We start from the raw sequence: 15618 nt of genomic DNA on the forward strand, positions 1-15618 counted from the left end.
GGTGTGTTATTTAACAGCCTTACATGACTCAGAATCTGTAAATTATAGCTACCCTTCCAGTCACTTATAATCATATAAGGTTAGATGAATCATTTTTCTGTCCCACTGATGTTACTTTGTGCTTGAGTTTTAGCATGAGTTTTTTTGGATACTCTCTTAACCCCAGTCTGAAAGTTCCTTCTTCCCCCACATTAGGACCACTTGAATGCTATCTGCATACCTCACTCTCTACAGAAAATTGTAATGTTAGATAGGAGGAAATTAAGGACATATAATTCTACAATCTAGCACCCAGCATCATATTACTGTTGTTACGTAAAATTACCTACATTAATTCTAGTGTCTGAATTTTCTTTTTTTTTCTCTTGGCCTAAGTGTCAGATTTTATAGCCTGCCCAATACTCCAGTCCTTTTAAGACTGAGGCTCTGCTTTGCTTTCACTTATTCTCTTTCCACCCAAGTTAATTCTGTTCTGAACCCCAGCTTTGTGTGTGGGAGCCTGCTATTTGATGACCGACTAACCTAGTACCAACTTGTGCCAGTCTGAATTTCTGTTTGCTTGCTGTTTGTGAATTTTCTGTAGCTGGATTCTATCTGCCTGTCTGGATGTCCTTTTACTTCACGTTGGACTTTTTGTTACTGATTGTTAACCACCTGTTACCAGCTTCTCCCAACACAGCATACAGTTCTACTTGCCAGATTGAATTTCTTTCTAACACTTTGGTTTGGATCCATGCCCTGGCAAGGACTGTGAAGAGTTAGCCTACCACAGTTTCATAGGTGCTGACAGAAGTCAGGAGACTCATGAGTCAAAGAGAAAGGACTTTACTATTCAAGTCACATCAAACAGCATGATCTTCATGTTGGTTCCCTCTGCCCCTAAAGTCCCATGGGGCCAATGCAGAGGGGGACCTAGGTGGATGCTGTACACACAGTAGGTTTGGTACCATAGCTGAGAAGACCAAGCTTAAGGAACACAGTTTTTTATAGAGGATTATTAGCAAACTTGTCCAATTTTTGCCTCACAAGGTGATCATATCTTTATTATACTGAGCAGTGAACAAATCTATTCTTTGCCCCAGAGAGAGACACTATCTCTATCTTCCAAGGCTGTGCACTATACAAGCATCTTTGAAAAGATAGTCCCAAACAGAAGCTGTCAGTGCATCTGACATATGACACGCAGGGTAAAAGACCCATGGAGAATTGTCTCCCAGTATCCTCTTGTACTTGCCTACTTTCAGAACAGATCTGCCAAATCTGCCTTGCTCTGCCGCATTTTTTACAACTTTATTTGTTTATGGAGGTAAGACAGTTTTCTTATGCTGCTACCTTTTGCCTGACTTAAAGAAGTTTAGAAGCCATATTCTAAGATGACTTCTTTGACATAATTATAATTTTGTTTGTTGATTGTATGTATTTTACAGCCCATAATATTCTGTTGCAGTACAGTCCCTATAATGGCCTAACTTGTCACTTTATTTTTTATGCAGTATCCTTTTCCTCCTTCCATCCTGAGTGCTAAATTGTGCTGGTTGATGTTCCTTCACTAAGGTGCACTAATACTCAGTTTTAGAAGCTCTTGAGATACCAGGAATGTTTTCTACCCACATAAGATGCTGAAAGAAACCAGGACCTTAAAAGTCTTTTGAGGGGTAGGTGGCTGTTAGAGTCCTTATTACCCACAAAACAGAGCTGTTGTGTCTTGTATTGGAATATGTGTTACTCTCTGCCTCCATTGCTGTTTCTAAGCCCCACTGCTTTTTTTTTTTTTTTAAATAAGCAAACATTGTTATAGTTTAACTGGCAGATTTTTTCTTACTATATATAAAATGACGGTGTGACATATAATCTGTAACATCTCAGTATACAAAGAACAGTACTATCAACGTACAAATTCTACATCTTGCTTCCTTTAGTCATTTCTTTTTTTTTAAATTAATTTTTATTGGAGTATAGTTGCTTTACAATGTTGTGTTAGTTTCTCCTGTACAGCAAAGTGAATCAGCCATACATATACATATATCCCCTCTTTTTTGGATTTCCTTCCCATTTAGGTCACCACAGTGCATTAAGTAGAGTTCCCTGTGCTATACAGTATGTTCTCATTTGTTATCTATTTTATACCTAGTATCAATGTGAGCCCCACTGCTTTTGATTTCTCTTAACTCTTTTCTGCCCCTTTCTTTACTTCCCTCCACATTGCTTCTTTTTTATCACTCCTACTTCTTGTAGCTTCTCCTGTGCTGAACTGTTGCTCAAAATGTTTGGCCCTTTTGGCCATTGCCAATCAGAATGTTTCTTTCTTTACAAAGTCAAACCAATCAATCGTCATAAAAATGACAGGAGTGTTTGCAATTCTCCACGTCTCTTTTGTTCTTTCTGTACAGTCAGTACCATAAGGACTCAATATGTTTTGAATGAGTACTTTTGCATAATTCTTTTCGTTGGCATTGCTTTATTTGGAGCCGTCAGGCGAGACTTACTGATTATTAGCTTCTCTGTTTAAATTTGGTGTTCAAAGGCTACTGCTCTTAAGACAGGTTTAATTTTTTTTCCCTTTCCTTTTGAAATTCAGCTATTTCTGAGTTCAGAACCATTCTGAAAGCCATAAAGCAAATTATGCTTTACTGGATGTTTGTACTGGTATTGAACTTTAAAGAATATAATGTTCATTTGGATTTATATTTTAATATATATGTAAACATTAAAAATGTTTAATACTTCATATTTCTTGCTATTATGCCTCCTACAGTGGCTCTTATTTTTTTTAATTTTTATTGGCATATAGTTGATTTATAATGTTGTGTTAGTTTCAGGTGTACAGCAAAGTGAATCTGTTATACATATATATATATGCACTCTTTTTTAGATTCTTTTCCCATATAGATCATTACAGAGTGTTGAGTAGAGTTCTCTGTGTTATACAGTAGGACCTTATTAGTTGTCTGTTTTATATATAGTAGTGTTTATATGTCAATCCCAATCTCCCAGTTTATCCTTCTCCCCACTTTTCCCTCCTACATGCTACACTGGTTTGTTTCCTACATGCTACACTGGTACTTTTGATACTGCTCATTGTAAGCTGTTCTTCCCTTAGAATCTGGGAGATTTTTTCTGTTAAAACTGTTACATTACAAAACTGTAAACTTATATTAAAGATGAAAAATGGAGCTCCAAATAAATGTATTAATATAAGGTTTATATAGATATAGACCAATGGAATAGATAGCCCAGAAACAACCTTCACATATGAAAATCATATGGTCAAATGATTTTGAACAAGGGTGCTAAGAATATTTCATGGAGAAAGGATGTTGTTTTTCAACAAATGGTGTTGGAAAAACTGGATATCCAGTTTTCATTTCATTTTGAGCCTTTATTCCAAAGAATGAATTTGAACCCTTACCTAACACCATATACAAAAATTAACTCAAAATGGATCAAACACCTAAACATAAGAGCTAAAACTATAAAACTCTTAGGGGAAAACAAAGGATTCTTCATGACATTGGATTTGGCCATATTTCTTGGATGTAACATCAAAAGCACAGGCAACAAAAGAAAAAATGGTTATTTTGGAATGCATCAAAATTAAAACCTTTTGTGCATCAAAGCCACTGTCAACAGAGTGAAAAGACAACCCATGGAATAGAGAAAATATTTGCAAATCATATATCTGACAAGGGTTAATATCAGAATACATATAAAGAACTTCTACAACTCAACAGCAAAAAATAAACAGCCTGATTAAAAAATGTGCAAAGGACTTAAATAGACCTTTCTTCAAAGATATGCACATGGCTAATAAACACGTGGAAAGATGTCGAACATCACTAATCATTCAGAAAATGCAAATGAAAAGCACAATGAGATAATACTTCACACACAGAAGGATGGCTATTATTAAAAAAACAAACAACAACAAAAAAACAGAAAATAACAAGTGTTGGTGAGGTTGTAGAAAAATTGGAACCCTTGAACACTGTTGGTGGGAATGTAAAATGGTAGTGCACAGTAGAGAAAACAGTATGGAGGCTCCTCAAAAAGTTAAAAATAGGATTACCATATGAGGGAATTCCCTGGCAGTCCAGTGGTTAGGATTCCGTGCTTCCATTGAAGGGGACACGGGTTCGAACCCTGGTTAGGGAACTAAGATCCTGCATGCTGTGCAGCAGCGTGACCAAAATAAAAAGAATTCCCATATGATCCAGCAGTTCTGTCTAGATATACACACAAAAGTATTGAAAGCAGGGACACAAACAGATATTTGTATACCCATGTTTATAGCAGCATTATTCACAATAGCCAAAAGGTGAAAGCAACCCAAGGGTCTATTGATGGATAAATGAATAAACAAATGTGATTTATCCATACAGGAGACTATTATTCAACCTTAGAAAGGAAGAAAATATTGTCACGTGCTACAACACGATGAACCTTGAAGACATTATGCTAAGTAAAATAAGCTAGGCACAAAAGGACAAATACTGTCCTTATATGACTCCACTTATATGAGGTACCTAGAGTAGTCAGACTCACAGAGACAGAAAAAGAATGGTGGTTGTCAAAGGTAGGAGGGAATGGGGAGTTATTGTTCCATAGGTGTAGAGTTTCATTTTGAGAAGATGAAAAAGTTCTAGATATGGATGGTGCTGATGGTTGTACAAAAGTGTGTAAAGTGTGTATGCATTTAATGCCACTAAGCTGTACACTTAAAAATGGTTAAAGTGGTAAATTTTAAAATTAAATTAATTTAAAAGGAAGGTTTGTAGTAGCCACAATAGGTTATCTAGCCAACATTTATCATCTCCTTTTATCCTTGTTGGCGGAGTCCCTATTTTGTTTAGGTGTGTAGACCTTGCCTATGTGACTTAGGGTGAGGACCCTGTCCCAAGTTCAGCTATAAATTCTGATTGACTGCAACAAATCAGGATTACTTTCATTACACTGCTGGTGTGTGTGTATGTTTTATGTATATGTGCAGTAATGTGTATTATAATATTGTTTATAAAAGCTAAGTATTGGGAAACAAAACACCTAAGTGTCTCTCAGTAGGAGGAGACTGGTTTTAGAAATCCTTGCACAAATGAGAGAGTGGTCTGTAAAAATCTCTGCAAAAATAGTATATCTCTATATTTATTAACATGGACAGATGGTCATATTGTTGAATTTTTTAAATGTTCCCAAACAGCAGTAGTATATAACATTGAGGAGTGAAACTGGAGAGAGAGAGAGAGAGAATGGGTAGAAGGATTGAGAACAGGAGAAACTGGTGGGTTTTTTTAAGGCAAAAAAATTTTTTTAAGGCAAAATATATTTTAAGGATAGATATTTTTGGTCAGTGAGATGGGAAAGGAAGTGAACTGGGAGATTTCTGGGCAAGGTTTTCTTGCGCTCAAGGAGCATATAGCAGAAAATTCCGTGCCATTTTCTTCTAATGAATATTGTGCCTGAATGTGGCACCTTGAACTATGCATGAGGAAAACCAGCTCCAGGATGAAGTAGCTGCTGAGTCCAGTAGGGTGGAGAAATGGAAGGAACCTGAGGCCTTGATAAGATCCTTGTTCTGCTGATCATATTGGGCATGGAGCCTTTCCCTCTGAACTTGTTTAATGTGAGGTGATCTATTTCCTTCCTTGTTTAAACCAGTTTGAGTTGAACTTCTGTTCCTTGCAGTCAGAAACATCCTAGCTGAAATGAGACATTTCAGAAAGGTAAACTGTTCCCACAGAATTAGCTTTTCTAGTTTGAGGATGTTATTCTAAACTTGAGTCAGGCTTAGGTTAAATGTCACAGTGGTGTCATTTTACCTTTTATTCATGATTTGCTGTCTCCTTTTATGGGTCTACTTTTGAAGTCATCGTGTTTATTATTCTAGAATTGTAAAGTGTACAGTACAATCGACTGGAAATGAATACAAAGTACAAAGTGTTGTTTTTATGGCACTTTTATATTTGGCAAAGTATTTTCTATTTTCCTTGGTTTATGCATTTTTTGAAACACCAGGAACTGTACATGAAAAACAAACAAGATGCTTTATGTTTTAAATACATCCTTTAATTATGTACATCTCTTTATTTGAAGAGAATTTTGGAAGGTTTGAACTGAAAGAGTGTATTTATTAGGATGCTTTTTTTTGCAAGTAACTGAGAAACCCAATTTAAACTGACTTAATGTTTAAAGGAATTTATTGGCTTATATAACTAAAAAGCCAAAGGTGTGTTACATTTCGGGTAAAGCTTGATCCAACAGCTTAACTGCCTTTTTATCCTTTTCATAATTCAATAGTATCAACTTTATTCTAGTGCTAGCTCCTCCCACAGTATGAAAAATGGTCAGCAACAATTTGGGCTTATATGCTTTCTTCATTTGTGTCCAGCAGGGGGAGTTTTCCCAATTTTTCGTTCTCCAACTTTGGTAATAAAATCACAGGCTTCATTCTCAATAGACCAGTTTAGGTCATAAATCCATCCCTTTGTCAATTATTGTAGCAGGGTGGATGGAAATATGCCTGTTGGCTTAAGCTATTGATTGGCTACCCTTGGAGGTGGAGATGAGGTCAGTCCCGTTCAGATTACATGCTGATGTATGGAGGATAGGTGGGCTTAGTGCCACCCGCAATGTCCATTTTACAAGGAATGGAAAGAAAGGAAGCCATCCATCCCCTGTGCCAAATATCATTAGATATTATTTCTGTGTTTCTCTTTTAGTGTTACATTGTTTTTGTTTTATGTTTTCGTCTCATTAGCAAATTGTTTGCAACAGAAAACTATTTGGCAGCTATTAATGCGTACAACTTAGCCATAAGACTAAATAATAAGATTCCACTACTGTATTTGAATCGGGCTGCTTGCCATCTAAAACTGAAAAACTTACACAAGGCCATAGAAGATTCTTCTAAGGTATGTGTATCTATTTATTTATATATGGTGCTTTAAAATTGTTATGCTCCTATTTATTGGTTTAAATGATGCCCTTATCTTTTGTCAGTTAAATTTGAATAAGTGAGTTGCAAGGATTTTAAGAATCTTGCTTTTTACATCTTTTTACTGAAAAAAAAATTCTTTTTTTAAATTTTGTCCATGCCACGTGGCTTGCAGGATCTTAGTTCCCCATCTAGGGATCGAACCTGTGTCCCCTGCATTGGAAGCACAGAGTCCTAACCAATGGACCCCCAGGGAATTCCCCCTCAAAAGAATTTTTTTTAATGGGCAAGGAACTAGTGTTTCTTGAGACTTCAAATTAGATTAGAGATCCCCTATCAATTGCCCTGGTGTATCAGTTGAAGTTCAGAAGGAAATTAGTAAATGGTTGTCCGTTTGTGCTCACCTTTTTTCTTATTAAAGTTTTGCAGACTTGATGCGAGATAGAAGAACACTTGGTGTCACTACTGCTTCACAGTAAAAGGATATCTCCATGATTATTTTTCCATATTCAGAGTAACTTAGTATATTCTAATTTCCATTATGAATATCATGTCATTTTCTTAAACTTCTAGATTTTTCTGTTCCCCCCCCCCATATCAAAGTAACTTGTTTTAAGGGAAATCACATGCAAAATCTCTTATGTGTCTCCTTGAGATTGAGGATATGGAGGAAACAATCAAGTCCTTTTTTTTTTTTTTTTTTTTTTTTGCGGTATGCGGGCCTCTCACTGTTGTGGCCTCTCCTGTTGCAGAGCACAGGCTCTGGATGGGGGCAGGCCCAGCGGCCGTGGCTCACAGGCCCAGCCGCTCTGCGGCATGTGGGATCTTCCCGGACCGGGGCATGAACCCGTGTCCCCTGCATCGGCAGGTGGACTCTCAACCACTGTGCCACTAGGGAAGCCCTAGTCCTCATATTTTGATCTCATTAAGCTATTGAAGATGTGACAATATTTTTGTGATCCAGTTTTCCTTTTAGTAGCATAATTTCGGGCACAAACAAATATTTATTGAATGAATGAATAAACGGAATCACCAAATTTAAATATAAAAGCATTATATATAGTATATATAATACTATAATTAATAGCATTAATTAAATTAATGCTATTTAATCATCCCTGCTAGTAAAGGTAAAGCTGTAGAGGTTTCAAATGATAAACTAAATCATAAGTTTCGGGGCAAGGGTATGAATCTCGTATAGGAACAATTGAACAAGTCCTAAAATTGTTCAACATAAATGGATGTATTTGATAAATTCCTGTCCTAGTTAAGCCAAAAATTTAGGTGGGTGAGGGCTTGAGGCTAGTTTTAAAGTTGAGTTTTATCATGTTTTTGCTCGTTTAAATTAGGAAATTATATTTTTCCCTATTTTTTTTTGTAAGGCACTAGAATTATTGACACCACCTGTTGCAGACAATGCTAATGCAAGAATGAAGGCACACATACGACGTGGAACAGCATTCTGTCAACTAGAATTGTATGTAGAAGGTAAGAAATGACAGAAATGTTTTAAGTTCCAAGTTATACTCTAAAAAAAGTCATTGCCATTATTCAAGATGACTCCATTATTTTATACTTTTAGCATTTAATTTATTCTTTGCAATTTATCTGACAAAACAAAAGATGATTTGAAATATTTTAAAAAATCATTGTTGTAGAAGGGAATTAACACAAGATATAAACATCTCTCTAGGTCTAGGGAGATGCTGTAGTATCAGACAGGATTTTTTGTGGAAAGATGTGTGATAAATGAGTCACTTAAGATATAATGGAAATTTTAAAATGAGCTTCTTTGGTCAGACACACAGACAGTACATACATACATATATACATACATACATTCATAAGCTCAGAAATAACTGATCTACCACAATGTATGATCAATTGCTTATTTTTGTGAGACCGTACTAAGGTTTGTAATTCAGCCTCATGTGTATGGAAGCCATATTTATTTAATTTTTATTGTTTTAATTTAATTTAATTTTTATTGTTTTTCATTTTTAATGTAATTAAGGACTATTTGCAGTTACTCATGTTGCCCCCGAGTTTTATCTTCAGTGCTCTTCTTCCCATACTTCCCTACCCAGATTCCCATTCAGTTTCCCTTTATTCAAGGCCTAAAGGCCTATTCCTGATGATGTCTTGCCAGGGAATTGGCTTTAGCTTATATAGTTTTGTTATTTATGACTTGTTTGTAAGCTTGTTTCTGCCATTTTTAGGTTTTTCCAACCAAAGCATCCAAATTAGATTTATATGCCTATCCTTTTTTTAAGAGTCTTATTCAGCTTCATGAGGATAAAAATTATCAAGACAGGAATGAAACACTGTAAGCATTCTTTAGGAATTACAGCATCCTAGACTTTTTTGAGCTAAAAGGACCCTCCCTTCATTTTAAAGATGAGAAAATGGAGACTTAGAGACATTAAGTGATTTGCCTGAAGTGGCATGGCAAATCAATAGCACCTGGAAGTCAAGTTTCCTTAGAAATTCTTCTCACTGATATTTTTGTTAAAGATTTAGATTCAGTTATATATATATATATATATTTTTTTTTTTTTTTTTTTTTTTTTTTATGCGTTACGCGGGCCTCTCACTGTTGTGGCCTCTCCCGTTGCGGAGGACAGGCTCCGGACGCGCAGGCTCAGCGGCCATGGCTCACGGGCCCAGCCGCTCCGCGGCATGTAGGATCTTCCCAGACCGGGGCACGAACCCGTGTCCCCTGCATCGGCAGGCGGACTCTCAACCACTGCGCCACCAGGGAAGCCCTCAGTTATATATTTTTTAACATCCAGTCCACAATGCTTTCCTTTTTAACCAATTTTCCTCAAAGAAATTTTGTAGATAGGATAATTAGAAAAAAAAAAGCACAAACTATAGTCTGTAAATTATATAAAGTATGGATTGAGTCTACCAAAATTATATTTTTAAATCTAGAATTTTGAAATAAGGTGACATTTATTACTTTTTCATTGAGGTGATAAAAATGTCCTTTTGATATATGAGTTTTGAGTCTATTCATGCTTTAATGAATTTAAGCTGTTAGCTTATTTGTATTTCAGTTTAAAAAAACTGCTTCTGACTGAATCTTGAATGAAATCATAATTATTTCTGAAATTACTGAAAAATTTCTTCAGTCTCTTAGAGACCATGTATGTGAAAATGGGAATCTGACTAAAACCTGTTGCTTGTGCTGAACCATGGATTTAATGATTCTTTTTATTTTTTAAAAATATTGTTTAGATAACACAAGTATTTATAAAATATTTTATTCATCATCATTGCTATATAAATATAGGCCTACAGGATTATGAAGCTGCCCTTAAGATTGATCCATCCAACAAAATTGTACAAAATGATGCTGAGAAGATTCGGAATATAATTCAAGGAACAGAACTAAAATCTTAATGACTACTAGAAGCAACTAGGTATTGTACTAGGTATTGTTCTAAGTTTTACAAAAATACCTGGAGGCATTAGGAATCTGTGCATATTATGGCTGATTATACAGAATCACTTTCTCTTTAGTTCTGTACAGGGAAGAATATTATAAATCTGTAGAAAATGAAATGTTTGATTTCAGTGGTTTTTGAATAAGTAAAAGTAAGAATAATCTATTTTAATTATTTGTTTCATATTACAACATATTTTTTTTGTTACTGAATTCAGCTTGCCCTTATAACTAACAAAATATTTGTTGCTGTGATTACCAGGATGCTTACTGATTCATTTTTAACAAGGAGAAGTTTAAAATAAAAGATGGTATTTATAAAGTATTTTTGTTTGTATTATATACTACTCTATTTAATTGTCTGAATGATTGGGCTTGGTATAATCAATACTGATGTTTTGACTTAGTTTCCAAATGCACAGAACCTTCTTTTAAAAAAATACTGCTCCACTACCTGTTGTTTGAGGTTAGACCAGTTTACCCTAGTAAAACAACTGTTTGGGAAACCTTATCTTCAACTTTAGTTGTGGGAAGTGTTTGCCAAAGTGTCGATCATATTTCATAACACTATCTGGTGATGATAAATTTTCTAGTGAGATTTTTTCTAGTACCTTCAAGTACATCAGGAAAAAAACAAAAGAAGGCAGCAGGGACTTCCTTGGTGGCCCAGTGGTTAAGAGTCCGCCTGCCAATGCAGGGGACACGGGTTCGAGCCCTGGTCCGGGAAGATCCCACATGTCGCAGAGCAACTAAGCCCACGCACCACAACCACTGAGCTTGCACTCTAGAGCCCGAGAGCCACAACTACTGAGCCTGCGTGCCACACCTACTGAAGCCTGTGTGCCTAGAGTCTATGCTCCGCAACAAGAGAAGCCACCGCAATGAGAAGCCCACACACCGCAACGAAGAGTAGCCCTTGCTCGCTGCAGCTAGAGAAAGCCCGTTCACAGCAACAAAGTCCTAACACAGCCAAAAGTAAATAAATAAATAAATTTTTTTAAAAAAAGGAAGCAAAGGTGAAAATGTTAACTTAGAGTATTATGATAGTGACACTGCATTGCACCACCACTTGTGTTGTATCTCTGTGATGATGCAAGCATTAAGCAAAACCAGTACAGCTTCCCTTTTGCATCCAACAGTTGTCACATTTCTCTGTGATTCACATTTCTCTGTGAAACAAAACAAAACTTTTAGGAGTAAGTTTTATAGTATTTGTTCATCAGGTGTCATTCAAGTGGATCATAAAACAGCCTCTTTCTTAAAGAAAAAATGCAGTACTTTTTTGAATATGTAAGAGTATCCTAGTTCAGCAACCTTGAAAATTTTACTTCTATAAAGCAACTCTTGATAACTTCTATAGCAGTTCTGCCCAGTTATCAGACCTTCTGGTGAGACAGGATTGCTTTTTTCTTATAATCAACACTTGTTTGGTTTTTTTGTTTTAATTAATTAATTAATTAATGGCTGTGTTGGGTCTTTGTTGCTGCAGTGAGCGGGGGCTACTCTTTGTTGTGGTGCATGGGCTTTTCATCGCAGTAGCCTCTCCTTTGCCGAGCACGGGCTCTAGGCACATGGGCTTCAGTAGTTGTGGCACTCGGGCTTAGTACTTGTGGCTCACAGGCTCTAGAGCACAGGCTCAGTATTTGTGGTGCACGGGCTTAGTTGCTCCGCAGCATGTGGGATCTTCCCGGAACAGGGCTCAAACGCGTGTCCTCTGCGTTGGCAGGTGGACTCTCAACCACTGTGCCACCAGGGAAGTTCCCCTGGTTTGCTTTTATTTTTAAAAATAAATGTAACCAAAATAGAGGTGGTTATTCTGTTTGACACATACCAGTTTGACATTCAAAATACTTTAACCAAACTGGTCTTTCCTCAGGCTCTTCCTGTTGCAGGAAAAACGGGGCACACGAGTATGGTCATGTCCCAGGTCTTGGGTGAGTCCCTGGGACAGGCCACCAAGTGAGGGTCCTTGGCTTTGCCCAGGGAAGAATTCAAGAGCAAGCCATAGTAAAGCGAAAGCAGGTTTGTTTAGAGAGATACACATTCCATAGTCAGAATGTGGTCCGTCTCAAAAGGCAAGAGCGGTGCTGAGGTGTGGGGGGGATAGTTTTTACGGCTGGGTAATTTCACAGGTGGGAGGATTATTCCTACTATCTTGGACAAGGGGCAGGGATTTCCAGGAATTGGGCCACGGCCCACTTTTTGGCCTTTTATGGTCAGCCTTGGAGCTGTCATGGTGCCTGTGGATGTATCATTTAGCTAATGTATTGATATTACAATGAGCGTGTAATGAGGCTCAAGGGCTACTGGAAGTTGAATCTTCTGCCATCTTGGACCTAGTCGGTTCTAACTAGTTTTTTTCCTGCATCCTCAATGGCTGTGTCATTCTTTTAAAGGTTGTGCCCTGCCCCCTTCCCTCCTGTCTCATTCCTATTTCAATCAGAAAACAAAAACTGGCCCCAATAGCTACCATAAGAGCAAAAGAATCTATTTTTGGAGGAGGTAGAAGAAGGGAGTCTTAAGTAGTTAGTTATTCTTTTTGACCCTATCTTCTAAGTCTTGGTTTAAAAGCAACAGACACTCATTTGTATTCACTTGACCTTTTTTTGAGCAATCTTCTATTAAGGGACTTCTGTCTTAGACTGAAGTAGTGATAGAGTTAAAATATAGATATAGACATTCCCATTTCATTTATGATAAAAACATGTTTCCCAAATAATAGTGTGATCATTAAAGCCTATGAATAAAATTATTAAAAGAAAAAATTGTCATGGTAGTCCTTTGACATGACCAAGCCAAAGAAGGAAGAATTTATTACTTGCAGCAAGGAGAACACTGGGGATCTTTCCCAAGGCAGTGTCTCCCAGAACAGCAAACTTGGGGAAGTTTTAAGCTAAGGGTCCATGCATATTCATGAAGGAGCTTGAGCAGAGAATTCTGCATGGAATTGGGCAAAGGTCAACAGAGTTCCAAGCTTTAGTTGATTGAAGTCATGAAGGTCAGAAAATGTCAACATCTTCATCCCTTAGCTTCCAGTAGATACGGTGGTTGAGCCCTGGAGGGGGTTTAAATTCTTCAAAACAGCTCAAGAATAGCTCAAGAATTCGCTTCAGGCTAATCTTTACCATTGAGATAGATCTGGGAAGTCTTTATTATCTGATTTGTTGTCTTTGTTGTTGTTCCTTCTCTTGCCTCATAAGAGTATTTTGTTCTTTTGTTCCCTTAAGATTATTATTACAGAGGGCAAGCATTGTGGCCAGGCTTAGATCACAAAATGGCTTAGGCCTAAAATGGCTTCTCTTATGTCAAGAAAGCCATGCCTGGATCTCTTTCTCTGAGGACCCCCTACCATAACTGCTTATTACATAAATACACAGTGTACACATTAACTAAAGAAAACTTTTCCGCAAAGTTGGTAATAAATATCAAAGCTATATCACAATCTTGCATGCAAAAGAAAAACTGCTAGTTAGTCCATTTTGCAATTGATGCTTTATAGAAATAGGAAATGTTAAAAAACCGAGTTCAAAGTCTGAAGACCTAATTGGCCTTATTCAGTGATCCATAATTTAAGCAGTATCATATCTAGCAACTAGAAGCACCCTCTGAAGGGTTGTACAAAAGGGAAGGTTTTTATAGAACGAAGGGTGGGGCACAAGGGAGCTATTGATGAAAAAAAATAATGGATTATTTTTAGGCTAAGACATCTTTTTGCTGGGAAAGGTTTTGTCAGGCAGATTGCTGCTTCTTCCTTTAGGGGCTTGGCGGGAGTTGGAGAGGGCCCAAGTGACAGATTACCTCTTGGTGCTGACCAGCAAATTCCAAATTGATTGATTAAGATTACATTTCTGGGAAAGGTCAAAACTGCAGTTAGGTTAGGTATTAAATCATGGGCTTTTAACACAAGTGCTGCCATTTGGGGCCTGTGATTTTTTATCTTTAACAGAAATAATAGGAAATAGGAATAGGAAATAATTAGATTATTGTTAGACTACATTTTTATTTTATTTATTTATTATTCAAAATATTTATTTATTTATTTATGGCTGCATTGGGTCTTTGTTGCTGCACGTGGGCTTTTCTCTAGTTGCAGTGAGCAGGGGCTACTCTTTGTTGCAGTGCGCAGGCTTCTCATTGAGGTGGCTTCTCTTGTTGCGGAGCATGGGCTCTAGGCGCACAGGCTTCAGTAGTTGTGGTGCGCAGGCTCAGTAGTTGTGGTGCTCAGGCTTAGTTGCTCCACAGCATGTGGAATCTTCCCAGACCAGGGCTCGAACCCACGTCCCCTGCGTTGGCAGGCGGATTCTTAACCACTGCATCACCAGGGAAGTCCTAGACTAGATTTTTAAAAAGAGTATTTTCTTACATGCCACTTGCCTCTTGACTGACAATCACGTGAGAGTCAGCTAGGGTGGGTAAGTAACTAGTTTCACAAAATGTGTCTCTATCTCATTAAACGTGCTTAAGCATTTTGTCAGGGATGCTCATTTCCTCCTTTCTTTCCAGAAAGAGAATTACATCAAGCAAAAAAAGGTTTGTCCCAGACCAGGTTTGGGATAACTTTCTTTTACACATTTTAGCTCTTTACTGACAGAGGTAAAAGTATTACTCCTAATAGCTAAATGCTGTCTAATAGTTAAATGGAAAGTAAACACATGTATTTAAGTAAACATATCCTGTTCCAGTTTCCTAGTATCACAAAATACTAGAGCTGGACAGTAGTTACAGCAGTAAAAACAAGTATTACAGGAACTATTACAATAGGAGAAAAGAGCACTCAGTATAGAACTGGGTTCAGTTCCTACTGCAGAACGGACAGGTGATGATTTATAGCCAAGGAGCAATAGTGCGGTCGGGGGGAAGTGGGGAAGGGGGTGGCTTGTCAGTGGATAGAGAATTACTGAGAGGAAACATCAGGGGTAGGGAGATTCTGGCTAAACTAACCTAACAGGATTCCTGCTGAAGGCAGGCCATTTTGATCAGATATCACCTGGGAGATGGTGAGAGATGAGGAATTTGGTTAGATATTGAAGGTGATCAGATGTTGATGGTGGGATTGTGGTTAAACCGATTTAACAAGATTTTTTTTTTTTTAAAATCTTATTCTCTTCAGCTAATCAACATGACCACCGGTGACACAACACTGTTATTGACACACAACACTCAAAAGTGGGGCTTCTTTTCACTCCAGGGGGACAAGTCAGGTGAGTGGGGCTTCCCTCATGGGGGCAAAGGAGTCGGGGCT

At 37.4% G+C, this 15618-nt stretch overlaps 1 protein-coding gene across 3 annotated transcripts in view; it reads left to right on the plus strand.

Moving 5' to 3' along the window:
- DNAAF4 (dynein axonemal assembly factor 4) overlaps positions 1-10662 on the plus strand; it is an 86849-nt gene extending 76187 nt beyond the window's left edge. For 2 of the 3 annotated variants that reach the window (XM_032624053.1, XM_032624054.1), the window contains exons 7-9: positions 6752-6905; positions 8311-8416; positions 10224-10662. In XM_032624053.1, coding sequence (XP_032479944.1) covers positions 6752-6905; positions 8311-8416; positions 10224-10333 — 370 coding nt within the window. In that variant the 3' untranslated portion in view covers positions 10334-10662. The remainder of the gene's footprint in view (positions 1-6751; positions 6906-8310; positions 8417-10223) is intronic. The other variant, XM_032624055.1, reaches the window with a different exon arrangement.
- Positions 10663-15618: the final 4956 nt, after the last annotated feature.

This window comes from Phocoena sinus, chromosome 2 (genome assembly GCF_008692025.1).
Source record: "Phocoena sinus isolate mPhoSin1 chromosome 2, mPhoSin1.pri, whole genome shotgun sequence".
In the NCBI taxonomy this organism is placed as follows: domain Eukaryota; kingdom Metazoa; phylum Chordata; class Mammalia; order Artiodactyla; family Phocoenidae; genus Phocoena; species Phocoena sinus.